General features: G+C 38.2%; 2 protein-coding genes across 11 annotated transcripts in view; both read left to right on the forward strand.

The window, feature by feature from the left end:
* RTN1 (reticulon 1) overlaps positions 1-8,139 on the forward strand; it is a 140,116-nt gene extending 131,977 nt beyond the window's left edge. For all 5 annotated transcript variants that reach the window (XM_039319472.1, XM_039319471.1, XM_039319473.1 and 2 more), the window contains 5 exons: positions 89-227; positions 1,743-1,812; positions 3,882-3,928; positions 5,799-5,857; positions 6,717-8,139. In XM_039319472.1, the coding sequence (XP_039175406.1) occupies positions 89-227; positions 1,743-1,812; positions 3,882-3,928; positions 5,799-5,857; positions 6,717-6,759 (358 nt within the window). In that variant the 3' untranslated portion in view covers positions 6,760-8,139. The remainder of the gene's footprint in view (positions 1-88; positions 228-1,742; positions 1,813-3,881; positions 3,929-5,798; positions 5,858-6,716) is intronic.
* A 3,031-nt stretch (positions 8,140-11,170) lies between these two features.
* CCDC175 (coiled-coil domain containing 175) overlaps positions 11,171-21,929 on the forward strand; it is a 38,018-nt gene continuing 27,259 nt past the window's right edge. For 2 of the 6 annotated variants that reach the window (XM_039319459.1, XM_039319461.1), the window contains exons 1-5: positions 11,204-11,286; positions 15,063-15,148; positions 17,513-17,624; positions 18,669-18,804; positions 20,614-20,842. In XM_039319459.1, the coding sequence (XP_039175393.1) occupies positions 11,214-11,286; positions 15,063-15,148; positions 17,513-17,624; positions 18,669-18,804; positions 20,614-20,842 (636 nt within the window). In that variant the 5' untranslated portion in view covers positions 11,204-11,213. Of the gene's footprint in view, positions 11,287-15,062; positions 15,149-17,512; positions 17,625-18,668; positions 18,805-19,888; positions 19,962-20,247; positions 20,286-20,613; positions 20,843-21,929 lie in introns of those variants that run through there. The other 4 variants (XM_039319463.1, XM_039319460.1, XM_039319462.1 and 1 more) reach the window with 4 other exon arrangements.

The raw sequence follows: 21,929 nt of genomic DNA on the forward strand, positions 1-21,929 counted from the left end.
TTTTAGTCTGCAACCTAAAGATTCTGTATAAGAGAGAAGAATTCAGCTAGTGCAATCTGAGTTAGATTTTTTTCTTCTTTTTCAACAGAAACTACTTGGAAATGGAAATGTCTCTCTCCCAGGAACAGATTCAGAAATACACAGACTGCCTCCAATCCTATGTGAACAGCACAGTCAAAGAGCTTAGGCGGCTTTTTCTGGTCCAGGATCTGGTAGATTCCTTAAAGGTAGGTGACCCACAAAACAAGAATTTAAAGAAGGGAGAACTTCAGATTCATGATTGAAGAGTTACATTCCCTGAGTGCCCATACTGATTCCTTTAAAGTTTTCAAAGGATAACTTTATGGCTAGTGCTGGAGAAGTAAATAAAATATTTATTTTAAGAAAATCAATATATAATTAATAAATAGAATTCAATGTCATGAGGTATCATGGTGATCAGACTGATGCTTAAAAAAAGATCAGATTAGTTTGTAATTATAACAAGTTCTTCTTATTGCAATCAGCTTGAATTGAAGCTGTTTTATCCTACACTGTTTCTTGTTAGCTCTCAGAATATGCCATAACGTGCTTAAAAAAAAAACCCCTCAGTTCTATAATCTCTGTCACTTAGCACGTTTGTTTGAAGTTTGAAGTTAAAAAAGGCCCCAACTCTCTCTTATTCAACACTGAAAATCTGGCTCAACACACTAGCATTTGATAGCCCAGAGTTCATATCATTTTTCATTCATGTTCATTTTATTTATGCATGAATAAAATGAACACGAATGAGCAGCATTCCACTTTTTTTTACAGGAGTGCAAGGCAGTTTTTAGGGGACTCTTTTTGCTCCATTTTATCTCCACAATAACTTTGCAGCTTTCTATGACTGAGAGTGGATTTACTTCTCCCTAGTCTTAGTCCACACCCACTAGAGAACACAAGTTCTCAATTAAGAGGAATAAAGTTTGGGGTATTTTTAAGTGGGAACTTAAAATTTTAGGCATAGTAGTAGAGTATCAAAATAATCCATTTTTAGAATTGGATGAACATTAACTTTTAAAAACAACCTAACCCTAACTCTAACCCTATTAACGGCCATATTATTTTTCAGATGCCATGCTCAAAATAAGGTATTTCCCTTCCCCCCGCCCCACACACATATCTCCGTGCAATAACCCAGAAATGCCAATTTACTTGATAACATTATACTTTTATTTCTTCCTTCACTTGCAAAAATGTGGGGAAAAGGTACAGCTCTAAGGATTCAGAAAAATAGGAAACCTCTTCCTTCCTTCCTTCCTTCCTTCCTTGCTCTTTTCCTCTAGGAATTCAAGACAAGATTTAGATTTATACCCTATTAACTACTGACCACAAAGCTTTGATTACACCAGAATGCTCATCTCAGAAATGTAATTAAATGTATTTAATGAAATAATATTGGGCAAACTGAAGCATTACCTCTAAGCCAGTGGTTCTCAACCTTTCTAATGCCGTGACCCCATAATACAGTTCCCCATGTTGTGGTGACCCCCAAGTGGGTGTGGCCACCAATAAGAGGGAGTAGGACAGCTAGGGAAAAGGGAAAAAAATGGCGGACAGCGTGGTTTGGCGACCCCCGTGAAATGGTCATTCGACCCCAAATGGGGTCCCGACCCACAGGTTGAGAACCACTGCTCTAAGCTTTTCAATATCCATTACTGTTATGTTTGTAGTCTGGTGTGGTTGTGGGAAATGTAATTATTGTATTATTTCCAATTCAGTTTGCAGTACTAATGTGGTTATTGACTTACGTTGGAGCTCTCTTCAATGGCCTAACTCTCCTGATAATGGGTAAAATTTATCATTTCTTTTAATTTGTATCACAATAATTTTGTGGTTAAAACAGATTGAGCGGTTTCAGTGAAATATGTCCCTCTCTTTTTGTCAATTTTTTTTCAATAATTTCTTTAGAAAGTACATATTCGTTATTTAACACTTCTGGTTATTTTTTGTGGCTGATATGTTCATAATTATGATAGAAGTTTTAGGAGACTTAGATCTTATTCTTACATTATGTTTCCAGTCTCTTATTTTCCCCCAGTTCCCCTTCTCAGGTTCCCTTAATAAAATAATTTTAATAATACAATTACAATAGTAATTATCATGTTATCACATCCTCTGTACTTGCTCTGTATAATTTTTTATTAAGTTGTACATCTTCATTCATTACATTGTTTTAATAACAATGATTATTTGTTCAGTATTGATTGAAGATTATGAATAATGTTTAGGTAACTTAGACCTGTTCATTAAAAAAGAGGTATTACATCAATATTAATTACAGTTTAGGATGTCCAAATGTACTTTTTTTTTTTTACAAGAATGTAGCAAGGAAGGGATTTGTCAAGCCCTGTGAATTCAGGAAACAATAATCACTTAGATTTCTAGAAATATCTTAATTGCTAAAGATAGGATAGTAGAATCTTGAAAGTCTATCAAAACAATTCTCCAGGTCAATTTATACCTACCATAATTAAGGGGAAGTTGTTCCCTTTTTCACGCTTCCCCCTCTTCAGAACTGATGGTTCTTCTTGCTCCTCTTCTTTTTCATTAGACAATCCATCACAGCACTTAGTTTCACTTACAGAAGATTCTATATCTTTTCCCTGTAAACTGCAGTTATAAAGGCTAAGGGAAAAGATTCTAGTCATATATTCTGAACTAACATTACTGAGTTAGACAAATAAATAACCCAAACTGATAGAAGCAATAGCAATAGCACTTAGATTTATATACCGCTTCACAGTGCTTTACAGCCCTCTCTAAGCGGTTTACAGAGTCAGGATATTGTCCCCAACAATCTGGATCCTCATTTTACTGACTTCGGAAGGATGGAAGGCTGAGTCAATTTTGAGCCGGTGAGAATCGAACTGCTGATAATACTGCATTTTAACTACTGTGCCACCACGGTTCTCTCTCATACAAAGACTTCTTGGTGACATTTCTACTTTGGAAATGATTATAAAAACAGCCAAGATATTAAACTGAAATGTAATCTCATTCAAAATCTGAGATACGTCTAGGTCATGGCCTCTTGGTTCATACTGTCACACTAAAGGAAGTGTTATGCCACCATTTGTGCTATACGTTTTTTTTTTCTTATCTAAACTTTAGAACCTCTGGGATTAGGTCTATCTAGAAATAAACTTTCATTGTTTACTTCCTTTATGAAAAGCTCCATCACTTGTGTATTCTGTGAATACATTATCCAACTCAAAAGCTAGATAGTGAGGCTAAGTTCAGTCCCAGAAGAACTGAAGTATCCCATTACCATGCACAATAGCTCATTGTTTGTGATAGCTTCAAACCACTTCAGTTTCCATACATTTTTATACATTCCAATGAAAGTTGGCCAATCCATCAAAGCTAGGGTGGTCCCATCCTGGGAATTTTCTCATACTTCTCAGTATATCATTGCCTGATACAGACCAACAGAAGGCCATCTGTTGCTTTGTGTCCCATTTTTTTCCATGTGTTGCACACACTAAAATCTTACAAAACAAACATTTCTGGCCTTTTGGCTTGCTTTAAGTCTCACATGCTACATTATTCAGCTTTATATCGTGAATTTCCATAAAGTCATGGTATCAAGCTTCACGTTATTATATCATAGTATTACACACTGATCGGCCCTGGTGAATGCATTGATTAGCATTGATGGCATTAATACATTGATTCATGGTTCATTAATTAATAGAAATAAACATCAGGTCTTTCCTTTCTCTCTCTATGTCTTGTAATCATTCAAGTGTAGAATGGAATAGCAATTATTCTTCAACCTTGTTATGCCTTTAAAATGTGAGCACAAGTGTGTGCTATACTTGCAAATATGCTTAAAACTTTTTTTCTCCTCTGTCTAGCTGTGGTTTCAATGTTTACTCTACCTGTGGTATATGACAAATATCAGGTATGTAAAAAAGTTTAATTTATGGATTTCATTTTGATAAGTAGTACATATAGATGGATGAATAAGGAGCTAGGGGCAAGGTTAGTAGTAATCATCATCATCATCATCATCATCATCAATTTTAATACACATATTTGTCCCATTGATATCTTTGTACATGCACTGGTTATTCAAGTTCTTGTGTGGTTTGAACTGTTGTAAAATCTGTTTGAGATTACGAGGAGAAAAGTGTAAAAGATGACAACAAATGCAAGATGGTGGCCATAAAAGCCCTGTCATTTATACATGCATTAGACATTAACATGCATAACCCCAGTAGTGGGGCTTTGATTGCATTGCTAAAATTGCCATCTTGGGGTGGGGTTTTTTTTTTTGCCACCAATACCCACCTGGTAGATGCTGCTGATTCCAGGAAACATCATGTTAATCTACTGTAGTAGAAATAAAGTTTTGTGTCATTTCAAATGTTTCCAGGTTTTTCTTTTGTTTTGTATCCACTTTTGTGGACTAAAGTCCACTTAAAATATAAAAAATGATGCCTTAGGTTGTTGGTTTATATCTGTATGTACACACTTCATTGTTGGAAAAAAAAAGTCTGTATGTCTCTTATGTTCTTGGAATAAGAGAGAAACTAAATATGAAGCTACAAAGTATGATAATCTTAATACTTAATGCATGTAAAACAATCTCAACTACCATTCACAAAGTGATGAATTAATAGCAGAAACATCTTGGCATGTGGATGGGTAATGGGATAAAATTCTGCTAGTTCATTTTGGTTCATCTAGGACAGAACTGAACTTCCAGATAATTTATATATCGGTAGTTTGAAACTGGTGGTCTCCTTGAAATTCTTTCGTTCAACAATAGCTACCATAATAAGACTATTTGGAAAACTGAAATCTTCTCCCAATAGATTCTGTATGTTGCCCTTTTAAATGTCAATTTTGAATTTAGTCTGTTTTCTCTTAAGTAAATGATTACAAGATTGTGGCTTCAGATACCAGTTTTGGGGTTTTTTTTGCTTTCATTTATTACCTGCTAGCTGATTTGGGTTTATCCCTGCTGCATAATTAATAATTAATTAATTAATGATAATATAATCCATAGGATTGGAAAATAATTTCTACTTGATAGTGAGTGTATTTTTCCTATTTTGATTGATTGTAACAATATTTTCATAAAGGTTGCTACAAATTTTAACTGTTGGGGAATATGGCAGACAAACAGAGTGTGGGAAGAATTCGGAGAAAGAAATATTTTGGGAAAAATTAAAAAGGCAGAATATATTCCCCCAAAGTATTTTAAAGGCAAAAACCAGCCCCCCCCCAAGTCTCTCTGCCCCAAACAGAAACCAGGTCTGCAGAAATGCAGATGTGATAATCTTGTCAGAAAGATTGGAGCCAGGAAGCTGGGATTAGAAAGAAAGATCCTTAGAATCAACAATCCCTCAACCAAAAATCTAACAGTCATCAGCCACAGCCCCAGGGAAGCAGGATATGACCTTTGGGACATAATAGGATTAACCCACCACCATCAGAATACTGGAAAGGCACACTGAGATTCAGGTCAAAGTTCATGCCACAGGAACAACTCCAAACAAAAGCTCAAGAAGGTATAAAAACCCACCACTCCCTGCTACATGTGGTCAGTTTTTCCAGAGCCATCTTTCTATCTGGCGCTCCACTTCAATAAACTACAGCCTTCTTTCGAAAGCAATCTCCATGTTGTTTATTACTGGCTTGGACTGGACCCTGATGAAGATTTTTCTTTCAACAAGAGCTTAGTAAAAATCACCTCTATAAAATATAAAAATGCATATATCAATATAGTTGATTCCCCATTGATTTTTGTTTTCTTTCATTTTCAGGCACAGATTGATCAATACTTGGGGCTTGTGAGGACCCAAATAAATACTGTTGTGGCAAAGTGAGTAATATAGTCAAGTTATTTAATACCAGGATGAATAGAATACTCTTGCTAGATTTCTATATACTTAGTATTAGGGACATATAAATCAGTGTCCTTCAGTTACTTAGGACAGCAACTACTTAGCACCAAGAAAGTTACCCACCACCCCCCAGGTAGACATCTAATATAAAGAAAGCTTTGGATAGTGACTTCTCTCTTAGCTCAGTTGAAGTTAGGTATTAAAATATCTGTATTTTAATCTGAAGTCAATTTTGCATCTGGCTGCAGTTTGTAGTTTGAAGAATGTATACAATACTTTTTTCAGATTTAAAATGTATTCTGTCCTGGTTTAGGACATAATGACAATATTACATTAAATTGGCTATTGAAGGAGTGATAACTATAGCTCTATGGATGATCATATCCTCCTGCATTGTTCCAGATCACTCCATTATTTTTAATGCCCTAAATTTCCCCAAAAATCTTTTGTAATTCAACCTCTTGCAACTATTAGGGATAACACCTCCTTTAAAATTCCTTAGACATCTACAGCAAAATGTTTCCTATTGCCCTGGAAAAGAATTATTCCTCTAAGCTTCATCTGTTGATGTACTTTTTTTTAGAGGTGTGCAATGCAATAATTCAGAAAAAAATCCTCAGAGATTGTGAAACTGTCCATGTTTTAAATAGAAAAGAAGCTCTTTCCATGTGTGACAACTGTAGTTCATAATGAATGTTTCTGAGTGAAAGGAATTCTACCAGATGATTAGTTTCAAGCAGAGAAAATTAATTATGTAGTGAAACAGCTATACTGAGTGTCTAATTTTCTTTCTTTCTTTCTTTCTTTTTTTTTGTAAACCTATTTTTCAACCTCCAGAATTCAAGCAAAAATCCCAGGGGCGAAGAGGAAGGCTGAATAAAAGTAGCAGCAAGAATCTATCAACTACAGGAGTGAATGATAAGAGAGTCTGAGATGAAAACAGCTCTGTTCTTTTTACTTATAATTTATTATTCATCTCTCTTTTTCTTGCTTGGTCTCTCTCTCTCTCTCTGGGTGAAGGCAGATGTAAAATGGAAAAACTCATAGTGTTGCAGCATGCCCCTCAATCCTAGGTTGAGCCTGGATTCCTCGGAAATTCACAACCAAAATGACAGGCATCAATGCCACGAAAATGGGCTCAGCCACCTGCCTTTAGTCTCTTTTGCCCTATTCTTTATGCTGGCTGCCCAGCTATCCAAAAAATAATGAGAGCATTGCATAAATGTTCATGATTTTTTATTCATTTCTTCTTATCTACCTATATATCCACACAACATACTACTTCTTTGAAAATGTAAAGTTATTTTAGGGATTGAGAAGAAAACATTTGAGTGACATCATGAGAAAGCAGCCAATCAGCACTGTGCACAGCCGGCTTCTGCTTCAAATTTGAAGAACTATTTTTTTTTCCCAGTTCCATCCTGGGGGGGAAAAAGGGATGTTTGGATACCATGTAATGAGGGAGGGTGCTGCTGGAATGACACCATTGCTCTGAACATGTTATATTTGTCTTCACTCTTCTTTCTTTCGAACACCATGATCTCAGAGATGTGAAATAATGAAGCAGCTTTTCTCCCCCACACTTCTCCTGCTGTTTCTGTACTCTTAGACTATTTGCAATCATATGTGTCAAACACTAAAGTATAGTAAAGAGAAAAGTGTTCTAGGTGTGGTTCTTGTGTTGCTTCTTAAGTGCATGATGGTGAGAATCTAAAGTTACTATTGAACTTTCTATTTTTTATTATCTAGTGCTTCTACTATCATTTCTTCTATCGGCATCGCTTAAATAACTCTGAATGTTACATGTGGCTAGGGCTTTCCTGCTTAGTGCACTGATGCAGTTTTGCTTCTATGTCCACTGGGTTTGCTGGTTGGCTTTATCTTTGACTATTTAGAATCATAGACTGAGTCTTCAGGTGTCATTGTTTCTCTTTTGGCTCATCTAATTAAAAAACAAGCCAAGGAGCAATCAGTACTTAAATGGCATAATTCATTTTGTATAACTCTCTTAAGAAATTGAAAATAAAACCTACACACCCAGTACCTTTTGTTTTGTTTTCTTTTTTGGGTTTTTTTTTTTTTTTTGCTCTTCAAGGATCAGTGGTCTGATTACACGTATGGGAAAATTAAGACTTCCAGCTTGTAATACGTATCACAAATTTGTATGACGTTCTCTGTAGGATTTAATTATGGATTCTTAAATATTTGCACTTATGTACTTGATACTGAATGCAGAAATAAATGTTACTAAATGTTAAAAGGAAGGTCTTTGCTCACAGTCATTATCACATAAATACAGTGAATTTATATATTGTACTGCTTTCTGCCTATCACAAAATTGTCAACAGCAATAGATTCTGCTGAAGAATCTGTCTTTAACAGGTAACATTTTCTGAGCAGCACGGGGACTAGATAATATCTTTCAGAAATCTAGTTTTATTGATTCCAACTGCCAAGGAAGCGAGTTCATTACTAGATCTGGAAATGGCTATGTCACATATGATTTACAGATGTACATGCCAGTATAATAGACATGCCCATTTTTATCACATTGGTGTTTTGTGACTCAGTGTTATGTACTATGAGAGAAACATAGAATTACAATCTCAAGAATGTATTAAATATTTTTGGAATGTCTTTTTAATAAATTGGACAATTTCATATGTTTATCATGAAAAAGATCCCATCTTGTAAAACAGGAACATGAAAAGTTGCCTTACAAACCAAGGTTTGTCTAATTCAGTGTAATGTTTACACTGACTGGAAGTAGGTTTAAGGCTCACTTTTTCCACATATTACCTGAAGAAACTGGGGCTTTAACTTGGAGTTTTTTGGGGAAAGGATATAAATCCATTGAATACTGTAAATATTTTCCCCAAGTTTCTTCAACTGTGTAATGTTACATGGTTTAACTTTCAGCCCATGCTCTAGATTACTGGTCCTCAATCTTTCTGACACCAGGGACCAGTTTCGTGGAAGACAATGTTTTTACAGATGGGATGGTGGTACTTTTGTATGCAACCTAGATCCTGCAGATGCACAGATGAAGCTTCGTTCGCTCGCTGTCACTTGCGTGGCCCAGTACCAAACAGACCATAGACTAATACCGGTCCATGGCCCAGGGTGGGGGACCCCCTCCTCTAGATAACACACAAGAGTTTTGACAATATGGTTAAAATTTATGAAAAAATATACTATCATTGCAATCAGTACAAATATATTTTTCATCAAAAATGAGTCCTGCAAAATAGTTTCTATTAGTTTCCCAAGCAGTTGGCTTCAGTAATAAAACGAGGATAGATTGCAGTGTTTGTTTCTTGTACCTATTATGCACAGCAGCAGTTAAATGTTCAGGAACTGACCAAGAAGTATGTCTTCTCAAAAAAATGTTAAATAAGATTCTTCCATCTTTGTTCTGCTTCAGTAATGAAGCAGATTTCTGTTTGTACCCAGACCATGGAGTAGAGGAAAGAAGGAGAGAGGTGGCAGGGATGTTTTGTTTGGAGACAGCTCCTGGCATAAAAGCTGTTTCTGATACTTCTCTCCCAGTTTCTCCTTCCCCCTGGCAACAATGTGTGCAGAGAATAAGGATAACATTTCTTTACTGGTTATTAACTTCCTTTCTTATCCCTTAGGTTCTCTCCTTTTGGTGGGGGGAGCGGGGTTTTCCTAGAGCTAGAACTGGCGCCCAAAAGATCTTCCCATTCTTCTTTCTCGCCGTAACCTTTCCTCTATGGGTTGACATGTGGGAGAGATGACAATTTGGTACAGTGGGGAAAACCCTGATCCTCCTTCTGCCAATAGGCAAACAGCTCCCCCAAATCAATCTGGAACCAGAGCTGTGGGTGTGTCTACCTTGTCTTCAGATGGCCAACAGAAACAGGACAACCCACCACTAGCAAACTTACCTCCATGCTATTCACCGCAGACTGCACTAAATATGTACCAATCAATATGAGGGAGCATCACTGCAGAAACAAAACAGGAAGACATATGCACATGGTACATCCACAGTAGTATGAAAGTCAGCTGAAGGCAGTAACAAATGTTCATGTCCTCCAGGTTGTTTGTTGAAGCATCAGCACTCTCTAGTTAGCAGATGGTACAGAAGAGTCCTGAAGATGTCATGTTGTCTGTGTCTAATACAAAAATCTATTGTGAGTTCTCCCTCCACTGGAAGTACATGAGCTGCAGGAATATCCAGAGAGAAGTGAAAAAGCCAACATGGCAGCTGTGCCTGCACAACTGGAGCCCATCCCTTTTAATATGCATTGCATGCAAAGAAACAGGACTTCCATCACATGACTGCAGACAGCTTCTTGATCTTTTGCTATCCCCACCCAGAGATAATAAGCCATCTCAGCACCAGCCCCATTCCTTCTCTCCCTAGAGTAGGGGTATCAAACTTGCAACATCACGTGATGTGTCATGACGTATCACGACTTTTTTTCCATTGCCGGCAATGTGGTGGGTGCAGTTTTGGCATGACACCCCTGCCCTAGAGGTACCAAAATACCATATCCTCCTGACTTTCCATAAAGTAGCCAAAGCTGTGTTGTTTCAGCAAGCTTTTGGCCCATAAAGAAGTTTTAGCTATTATTTTACTGTGTCTTTTAATAATTTATATTTTATGTTTGTGTATGCATATACATGTATGACTTTAGGCACTCTACCTAAAGACTCTGTTAATCATGTTAAATTTATTTATCCTTAAGAGCCTCTCTTGAATAAATTTCTCAAATTAAGGTGCCTAGATGAACTACTGAAGTATTTTTCATTTTTAAAAAGATTTTATACTAAGTATAATGGATTTGGTTGCATTTCTAAAAAGTATCAGCTAAAAATGCATTCACAGTTCTGTGCAATGCCCATGTTATCATTTTATAGCTCATTCCTAGATTAACTAGACATAGGAAATCACATAAACAAGACTGCAGTTTCAGCAACCATCTGGAAACAAAAATGCCTTTACTTGTATATTATTATTATTTAAGTAAACTCTGATATAAGTAATTATTTAAGCGCAAGAAAACATGCATTTAACTGAAAGGTTACTGAATCATAAGAAATCCACTATTCTTTCATAATATTTATTAAAAGGCCCTCTCCAGTGTTGCAAACCCCCCGCCCCCCAAGCCTATTGCAGTTTTTCGGTTCCAAATGAAGGGAGAGGAGTAGAAAAATAAAAAGACAAAGAGTATTTTTTTAAATCCGCCCCTGTCATTTTTCTCGGCGACTTTGGAATAGCAACATCCAGCGGGTCTCGCGAGGCGCGCGCAGGTCAGTCGCCTCCGGTTGTCATAGTAACCGCCCGCGCGGTCTGGCTCGGTGGTGATGGCGCCTCCTCCTCACTCGTCCCGCTGTTCCGAGTCTGCGGCAGCAGCGCTGAAACATCTGCAAGGCGTGGGTGAGGCGCTTTCTTTCCTCCGCAGTTGCTTAGGCAAAGCTCTAAGGCTCCCGTGATTGGAAGCTTGCGCGTGGAGGGTGGCGCGGGCGCGTGGTCATTTTGAAAGTGCGAGTGAGAGGAACTCCAACGTTGGGCTTGGTGGGGGAAGAGCTGGTTGGCCCTCCGTGGAGAGGGGAGAAAGAATCCGACTGGGAGATGGAAATGATTCGTCAGTCCATCTCTTCAGCATGTCTTAATATTGCCTTTTTTCTCTGTTCAGCCTTCTTGTGAAATGTAAACGCTCAGCAATAAGGCACTTTACGCCTTCTCTACTCTCTCTCCCCAAGGATTAAACCTAGATCAGTTATTGCCTTGGTGAGGGGACGGCACCCTCCACATAATCTTTCCATGAATTCGTCTTCTTCCCTCACCCGCCGGCCTTAATCTTTTTGGAAATAGTGGCTGGGTTCTGATATCACCTGAGCTAGTGAGCTTGACAACATGGGAGGACCTGAATTTGGGGAACTTTGTACTGTAGAGGTGCAAAGGCTGAGGGATGGGCATTTTATATGGAAACAGGAGGTATTCTTGATTTCAGGGCTTTTCAGTGTTGAGTGAGAAAATATACTGAAGTAATGCTGCAAATTTGATTTATTTTTTAAAAAGAGATGTGTAGCATAGCCTCTCATGTATTAAAGCCTACTGTTTCAGTTTCTTTAACTAATGTTTACTCCCTGAGAGCAAACAACATGCAATACAGTAAAGATTTTATTTTAAATTGAGAAGCTGAGAGGTCAATGTTTATGTGATCCCAGTGTTATTCAGAATTATGAGTAGCAAGAGTGGCCTTATGGTTTGGGGAAATGTTTTTTTCCAGGCAGTTGAAGCTACCTGCAGACAATGAATTCTGCAGGAGGTATCTAAAATGTTAAAATAATTTTAAAAAAACCATTGGAAATTTAGTTATTATATTATATTGTTGAAAAAAGTGCAGTCACATTTTGGTCAAATGTTAAAACAGCCTGTGATTTTTGAGAACAAATTAGATGGAAGCCAGCTGTACCAAAGCATCATTTCTGAGAACATAAGTCACATTCAGAACCTGTGGAATTACCCGTAGGAGTAGAATTCAGTTAAAGGAAGAAATAACTGTCATTGCTTCATTTTAGTGGATATAACAATTAGTAGTTACAACTTCTGAAGATTACTAACAATGGACAATACTATCAATGTGTCCATGTCACATTTCAAAAGTTGAAAATTATGAGTCATCTCATTATTTTATTTTTGCAATGAGAATATTTTTGCAATATTTCTAACATTCTAAAGATATAATGCAGGGGTGTCAAACTGCTGGCCTGCGGGCCGGAAGCATCATGGTGAAACCATTACCGGAAATGGAAAAAAAATCACGATACGTTGCAACATGTCATGTGACGTTGCGAGTTTGACATCCCTGATATAAGGCAAACTAATTGTCTAGGAATAATGTGACAGAAATGTGCAGCTAAAACAATTTATGGGTCTGTTTGAACTACACAGACAATTTACATATAATTTTAGGCTCCTCTTCTTTAACAATCTAACAATGAACTACTTAGAAAGCTTTTTCATTCCTTCCCTTCTCATTGTCTTTTACCTATGCTTTTCTCTGCTGAAGCAAGAAGTCTTGATCCTCCAACCATATATGGTATACTTGATGAATATATTGTCACATTGAGAGACATAAATCAAGTCTTATAATACTTCAGATGTTGCTTGTTTTTATTTGTTTAAACATCAGGAAATATTAAAAATGCAGATCTGCAGTTATTGTTACATTTTTCACTTGCTTACTGACATACACATATCCCCATACATATTTCACCAGTTTACATTTTATTTGACCAGACTAAATGCATTATCATTAATTATTGCAATGAGACTTAAGCATTAAATTTCACACTTTTATAACTTTTCACCATGGCCAGTTGTAACCTAGTACTCTTATTATACTTCCTGGCATTTTGACTTGAGTATTATTTTTTCATCTAATTCATAATCTCTTGTTTTGAGGACTTTATATTGAGAGCTGTATTTTATTTTGTCTTTAAAATTATCTTTATTCTGATACTATTTTAATTGCTGCATATGGTGAAACCTTTCAAAACAAAACCTTTTGCCTCTATGACAGGCTTTGAGTCTCACTTTCTCTGTTTTTCTTGCACTGATCATTAGGAGGCACCATACTTTCACCCTTATTAAGAACTATCATACATGGACATCCAACCATTATTCTGTGGACTTCAGACCTTCTACTTAGAATTGAACTCAAAGATCTTGATGCTTGGATGAATACATTCAGTACATGAACTTTAGGAACTATTTAAAAGCACTCAATGTTTACAAGAAAGTATGCATAGAAGCTATCAGAACAGTATATACAGTTTACCTTCCCCTAAGCTCTCAGAGAAGAGAGAGATTACATCATGTGCCATCTGGGAATTGAAGGCATATAGAAATGTATACATGGAGAAGTGGAAGATATTAAATCAGTCTTTTATCATAGTCTAATGATTTCCTGGTCAACATCGTCAATATCAAAACTGATGTCAATGGGTGAGGGCGGAATAATTATGTTGATTCATCTCAAATATCAGTCCATTCTAGCAAGCTTTTAGATATTTTTCTAGCAGTGTGATAGGTAATTTGGCCATATCCCAAGTTTATTTTGGGAATTCAGATGTTGCTGAATACCAGGATTTGAAAATTTCTGAATTCTAAAATTCCAGAGACTAACAAGGATTGGTCCTAGATTTATTTTATTTTTTTTTATTTTATTTTTATTTTAAATTTATAAGCCGCCCCACTCCCGAAGGACTCTGGGCGGCTAACAATAAAAAACACATAAAACATAACAAAACAAACAATGCAAAGACAGTCATCCAGGGGTCAGGTTTTATAAACCCCAGGCCTGCCGGAAAAGCCAGGTCTTAAGTAGCTTACGGAAGACCAACAGGGTGGGAGCGGTCCTAATCTCCGGGGGGAGCTGGTTCCAAAACGTGGGCGCCATCACAGAGAAGGCCCTCCTCCGCGGCCCCGCCAAATGGCACTGCTTGGCCGACGGGGCCTGAAGGAGGCCCAGCCTGTGGGATCTAACCGGACGTAGGGAACTATGAGGTAGTAGGCGGTCTCGCAAATAACCTGGCCCTGAGCCATATAGGGCTTTAAAGGTAATGACCAACACCTTGAATTGGACCCGAAGACCAATAGGCAACCAGTGCAACTCACGGAGGATAGGTGTAACGTGGGTGTATCGAGGAGCACCCACTATCACTCACGCGGCTGCATTCTGGACCAACTGTAGTCTCCGAATACTTTTCAAGGGTAGCCCCATGTAGAGCGCGTTGCAGTAGTCCAGACGTGAGATGACAAGGGCGTGAGTGACCGTAAGGAGAGCCTCCCGGTCCAGGTAGGGTCACAACTGGTGCAACAGGCGAACTTGTGCAAAGGTCCTCCCAGCCACAGCCGTCAATTGATGTTCCAAATTCAGCTGTGGATCAAGGAGGACACCCAAGTTGCAAACCTGCTCCGAAGGGGGTATATTTTCCCCTGCAAGAGTCAACACTGGACAGTCGACATGATCCCATCACTGATTATTTGGCTGAGAATTCCCAGAATCTACTGTGCAACTAAAATGTGAAACTAATAACCATGAAGTTAACTGCCAGGTTTCAAAGCATTATTTTATTTAATGTGATTTGAAAACTGAAAAGTGTTTTGAAGTCAGATTTCTTTGGTCTTTCTTTTTTGTTTAGAAAAACAGTTTCAGAATGAAGGACTACTATTCAAGAAAGAAACTATACAGCACCTTGAAGATGCTGTTAAAGCCATTAAAAAATTGGTAATACCAAAATCTAAAAAATACCGCCTTTATACATTTAAATAATACATGGGTTGTGATTACAAAATTTGGGTTAGACTAAATAGTCTTGCATTGAATCTGTGGATGACTATTTGTGTACTAGACGTACTATAATTAGAGTTTATTTATTTATGAGACTTATATACCGCTTTAAGTGCAAGCACTCTTCAGTGTTGTACAAAGAAGATCTGTGCTAGGATAATGGTAGGCTTCAAAAAAACCCTTGCACACAGTGTAAATCTTAATATTCTGTTAAGCTTGCTGATAATATTTAGTCATGCCATTATCTCCCACAGTCTGGAGGGAAGGAAAGAATAAGGGTAGTCTTTGACTTACGACCATAATTGATCCCAGAATTAGGGTCATAAATCATGGTAGTCTAAGCAGATCACCATGTGACCGCATCTGATTTTATGACCTTTTATGTGGCAGTCATTAAGCAAATGCTGTGGTTATTAAGTGAACAGCATGGTCATTAAATGCATGCATTTTAGCAAGTGGGCATTTTTTTTTATGGAAACTAGAAATAAATGTCAGTTTCTGGGGTGGGGGGAAGCCAAAAATCATGGTCCTATGACTGTAGGATACTATAGACCAGCGTTTTTCAACCTGTGGGTCATGACCCCTTTGGAGGTCGAACAACCCTTTCACAGGGGTCGCCTAAGACCATCGGAAAAGACATATTTCCGATGGTCTTAGGAACTGAGACACTGCTCTGCATCCGTCTCCACATGGCCTCCTCCGCCATTTGCAGAGAGAGAGAGACAGAGAGGCAATTTTACTTCCCTTCTCTCTCTCTCTCTCTCTCCTGATTGGCCCTGCGCCTGGATGCCCCACCTCCTGGGAGAAGCGCGGCCAGGGCCTCGTGGCCTTGGAGCCGCCTGGGGAAGCCCCGGGATCCCTACTGGGAGTGGGCCAGCCCTTCCACAAGCCATGGCCAAGGGAGACCAGCCCCTGCTATCCCCAGCCAGCCCGACCATTGGCCCCGCTGACCGGGAAGGCATGCCGGAGTCCAGTCTGCCGGGAAGAAAGGAGATGCAGCAATGGTAGGAGAGGAGATCCTCCTCCTGGGGCCTGGCACTGGCGGCAGCTTCCTTGCCCTCCTGTTCCTCCTCCCCTTCTTCCTCCTGCTGCCCCCCAGGCGGCTTGGGTGGGCATCAGGACAAGAGGGGTGCCTGGGGGGAGCAGCTGGGTTGGCGGAGGGGCTGTCAGGGGCTGCGTGGCACCAGCCCCCACTACAGCTCCATCGATTGGCGGAGGACGAGGCCAGGCAGTGCAGAGTCCCGGCTGGGGTGGCTGCTTCCTCGCCCTCCTCCTCTCCTTCTTCCTTCTGCCCCCCAGATGGCTCGGGCAGGCGCTGTCCCCATTGCGGCTCCATCGATGGGTGGAGGGCGAGGCTGGGCAGCACGGAGTCCCGGCGGGGGTGGCAGCTGGGCCGGGGGTGGCGGGGACCCCCAATGATGCAGCTGTGCCGCCGCCGCCACCAGAGCTGCTGCCTCCCGTCCTCCCCCTCCCCACTCGTTCGGCTGAGGACACGGCGGAGGCCAGGCTGGGGGCCGTGGGGACCCCCGATGATGCTACCATAAGAGAGAGAGAGAGAGAGAGGAAAGAGAGAGGAACAGAGGAAAAGTAAAAGGAAAGAGAGAAAGAGAAAGAGAGGGAAGAGGAAGAGAAAGAGAAAGAGGGAGGAAAGAGAGAGGAAAGAGAGAAAGAAAGGGGGAGAGGAAAGAGAAAGAGAGGAAAGAAGGAAAGAGAGAGGAAAGGGAGAGAAGAGGAAAGAAAGAGGAAAGAGAAACAGGAAAGAGAAAGAGGGAGGAAAAAGAAAAAGAGGAAAGAGAGAGAGAAGAGAGAGAGGAAAGAGAAAGAGAGAGGAAAGAGGGGGGGGAAGAGACAGAGAAAGAGGGAGAGGAAAGGCGCTTCTCCAACCAGGCTGGGGGGAGCCGGCGGAGCCGCCTTCCTGCCCCCCTCCCCGGCCAGTTGGATGGGGGGTTGGGAGTCACCACAACATGAGGAACTGTATTAAAGGGTCATGGTATTAGGAATGTTGAGAACCACTGCTATAAACAGTTGTAAGTGTGGGGCAGTTGCCAAGTAGTCAAAATGTGATCTTGTGACCTTGGAAGGGGGCAGCCATTGGAATTTCAAAACGGGTCATAAATAGTTCTGGAGAAGTCCACTGTAACTTCAAATAGCCTTACCCCATTTACTAAAATTTATTAGAGATCTAAGCAGTGATTCTTTTGTACAAACTTCATCACTAAGAAAAAAAGTCTGTACCTACATTGAGGAAAAATACGGCCATCAGATTTTTTTTTCCTTTGTCATATATCTATCAATTTCTAGGAAAAGGAAAGAAAAGATACAATTGAACTGTTGGAAGAAGAGACCATAAAAAACTGTAATCTCCGTATCAGAGTCAAGAGATTCCCAGCAATTGTTATGAAAGAATTTGAAGGTACTTTTAAGTGAATCCATTTTATCTTAGAGTAAAATGCATGGGAGAATGCAATATATGATTAATTTGCTAATAATGATAATTTATTTTAAGAACTATGCATTTTGACAGAGCTTTCCATAACTTGTTTTGATTAACATTTGGATTTGGATAATAGAAATTGAGTAAGTATAAAAAGTATAAAAAGAGGAAACTAAGAAACAATATATACATTTCTCTTACAATAGTCTTATTATTTATACCTGATTTAGAAAAAAATGTAAAACTAATACATATCTGGAGTTTACATATTGCTTAATCCCAAATCCCTCTTAACATATCTCCAAACTGATCTGAAAAAAAGGATTATGCTTTAATAGCCTACTGTTTAAGGCAGCAGCTTCTTTAAAACTCTTATTAATGATCTGAAAGGATGAGTCCTATAGAAGACCAGAGAAAGTTTGTGATGGAGAGTCAAGAATGAATTATGTTGTTTGGCCTTAATGCATTTAAATATTATCAAGATTTTTCAAATATTGGAAGTATAGGAATATACCTATGGATCCTTTGCTTGTTTGCTTCAATCTTGGGCTGAAGAGGTATTAGAATAAGTGAAGATGAATATGGAAAAATAACTTTGCTTTAAAAGAGGTTCAAGAAATTAATGGAATACGAAATAATCACCATACTGCATATATTTGAAGCTCTGTATGTGAGTTAATAGATCATTCAATATCATCTGGCAAATAATAAAAGAGAATTATGTTTTTATATTTCAGCTTTCAAGTCTTCAGTATTTTCAAGGGCTTGTTTCTGTGGAATGTGTATAACTGAAATATCTAGATAGAATGAAGACGCAATCCAAATACCACCTCAGTGTGGTTAACCTTTGGAGTCAGTGCTTAACCTTTAGAGTCAGTGCCTTGTTTTCCTCTGACCTCTATAATTTCTAGATGATTCATTTGGCACAGAGATCTGATAATTTATAGAAACATTGAAAATGGATTTAAATATTTTATTTCTTTTAGCATATCTGTCTTTCTGTTTTAAAATTCTTTATTTTAGAACTTGTGGCTGCTGCCCATCGATTTCATCTTAACAAGTTAAGAGAAGTAGAAGCTTCTGTGAATGAAACTATTGCTGCAGTACAAGAGGTGTACACAAAGCAGATGCTCTTTGAAGAACAAAACGAAACGCTGTGGTAAGCACTATTTGTTTACAGTTGTGATATTCCATTCCTTACTCTAAGGGTCATGTATTCTCTACTATTACTTTACTTTCCTAAAAGAACTTGTACAAAATAAAAATAGTATGGAACATCTAACTGAAAGCTTCAACAATTAGTTTCGATGTTTGAAATCTGTGCCTTTGACAGATAATAATATAATTTTAATAATATAATATAAATTATAATAATATAATTTATTGCTCTATGTCACAGTTGTCAAACTCTCTGTGTCACGTGACATGTTGCAACGTATCGCAACTTTTTTCACATTGCCGGAGCCTCCGGCATGATGCAACTGGCCCATGTGTGGGCAGTTTGACACCCCTGCTACATGTTATTTCTGCTAAATTTAATCAGGAAGTATCTGTAATCCAATGTTGGGAAAAGTTATTTTTAACATTTGTGGTGTTTCTCATTCACATAGCATATCATGGAGATGTAACAATGTTCTCAATCCTTGGTAATGGGTTTCAAGCTAGCATATAGCTTAGAAACTACATTGGTCTCACTTATTGATGACCTTTAGAGAGACCAGGATCAGAGGGGTGAAACTTTCAACTCCTTGATTTCTCAATCATTTTTAGTACTATTTACCATGGTGTCTTTCTGGAGTATCTTGGCAAGATTGGAGTAGTGAGCACTGTTTTGTAGTGATGCTACTCCTTCCAGAGGGCATGGTTTTCAGTATCTGGTATTATCAGAGTATCAGATGATGGTAACCCAGCTATATATATCAGCCCTAAAGAGGTGATTCAGTAGAAGACTGAACCAGTATCCTGAGCCTGTTAGGGTCTGGATGAGAAAGAACAGACTCAAAATGAATCCCTGTAGGAAAAGTAACTTTAGGTTTATGATTCTAAGAAATACCATCTTTGACTATGAATGGATTAGGTATTCCCTATATTCATAGTTGGTTTGCACTTGAGGGATCCTGGATTCACAGCTCCTGCTCAATCAACAGACAGTACTTGTGGCCAGGGGGATTTTGTACTATTATAGGATGGTCTGCTTGTAGTCAATCATATCTTAAACACCTCTTACTTGTATTTTTATAAAGTGTTCCACATGGGGTTGTCCTTAGAAAGCATTTGGAAGGTAGAGCTGCTACAAAGTATGATAGTTGAACAACAGTGAGTATCTCAGTTCAGTATAATCAGATGACTCTACTGTATTGGGAATGCATTGATTGCGATTTGGCTTTCACATCTTTGTTGTCACCTTGAAGGCCTTACATGGTTCTAGACCATATTATCCGAGGATGTGCCTTCTCCAAATTAATTTGCCCATTGAATCAGATCAAATAAAGTCAATATTGTCTAGGATTGCTGTCCCCCATATTTTGTAATTCTGTTTGATCTGCTCCTTCCCTTCTGAGTTCAGAAGAGTAATTGAGCTTGTTTGTTCCATCTAGCACACCAGAAGGGTATGTTGGGAATGAAGGATGAAATTGAAGGGTACTTAAGTTTATATGCTTTCTGTACATTATTTTGATGTTGCCAATTTTGTTTATATAGTAGGTTTATATTTTGATGGTGGCAATTTTGTTTATATTATGGGCAAGTTTATTTATTATTTTTAAGAGGTAGTTTTTTATTTTGTGCTAATCTTGATCTTGATTGTTAGCTATCCAGAGCAGCCTTTAGTAATAGCTGGCATGCTAACTAACAGTAACTAACTAATTGACTGACTGACTGATTGACTGACTGACTGACTGAATAAATACAGTTGGTGTGTGTTGTTTACTGTCATTTTTAAGATTTATTCACAATTTTCTTTTGGCAGTAAGGAGCAAGATCAAACATGGGAGAAATATGATGAAGTTGTCCAATTACTAAACCAGCAAATGGCTGCAAGACATTCTATGAACATTAAAATAAATGAACTTCGTAATATGACAAAAAAAGAAGAAGAAGAAACTGTCATGGAAGGGATTGCCATTGAAGATCTAAAGAAACTAATGGCTAGAGAAGCTCTTCAGTTTAAAGAAAACAAAGCATTGTTAGAGCTACAGGTACTTTTTAGGAATTGAACCTTAGCACTGCATTAATGAAAGCATCAGTCTTGGGACCATCCATCCAGTGGGTTTCCAGAAAAGTCCTCCATGGGTTTTAAATTATTATTATCTATAGTTATTAACTCATCTATTGCTCATCTTGTGTCAGTGCTATCATTATTTTTAATGAAAATCCTGTAGAAGCACAAGGCTGGGTCATCTCTAGGATTTCTAATTAGATTCATAATAAAATAATGAACAAGTTTGTGAGAAGGGGAAGAAAGAAATGTTCAGGTCGACCCTATTCATAACGGATTTGTAGACTTTTGAGGTGCAAGTATCTTAATCAGATTCAAAGAAGCGTCCTTTCCTTAAAACTGTCCAGAAATGTGACCCCTGTGTAAAACAAGGGTTGGCATTTTTATCTTTTAGTACTCAGTATTCAAAATCATCAGAGACTAAAAGTTTACCCATGTTATTTTCAGAGGCTGTGTTACAGGCATATAAGTAAGGATGGCAAAAGTAAAAAAAAATGTCATTGAAACAAAAGAGGATGAAATCTATGGATCAGCTAGCATCAAATTAACTTTAGTGTCTTAGCTAAAGTTGGGCTGGAAGCCAGAAGACTGAGTTCTTTTGTTCCAAAATAGGAGGTAGGAGCGGTTATTACACTGCTTGATTTAAAATAGGTAGGATAAAAATCTGACAATAAAAATAAAATCCTAATAACATTAGCCTACTTCATACAACATTAAAAACCATTCAGGTTTGGAAAATATGCTAGCAATTTTTTAAAAAATAAATAAAAAGGTAATATAAAAGCCATTAGATGACATTAAGAGAACCCACAAGTTAACATTTTGAAAAATATGCACGTACAGAATCTGTGATCATAAAATCTTGTGAGATTTCAGTTTTCTTTTGTGAAGTCACATACATTTTCAGTATTGGCTTGTAAAATTACGCCACTATTTGGGGAGAGGGAGGTGAGTTAGCTGTTTTTCATGAGATTCATTCCTACTTATTTAATTATTTTGATATATCATCAAACAAGATCTTGAAATGGTGCCTAGTAGTTGTAAAGCTTGATGACCTCATGACTGAT

This window comes from Crotalus tigris, unplaced genomic scaffold (assembly GCF_016545835.1).
Source record: "Crotalus tigris isolate CLP2741 ecotype Arizona unplaced genomic scaffold, ASM1654583v1 scf7180000023598.3388751, whole genome shotgun sequence".
In the NCBI taxonomy this organism is placed as follows: domain Eukaryota; kingdom Metazoa; phylum Chordata; class Lepidosauria; order Squamata; family Viperidae; genus Crotalus; species Crotalus tigris.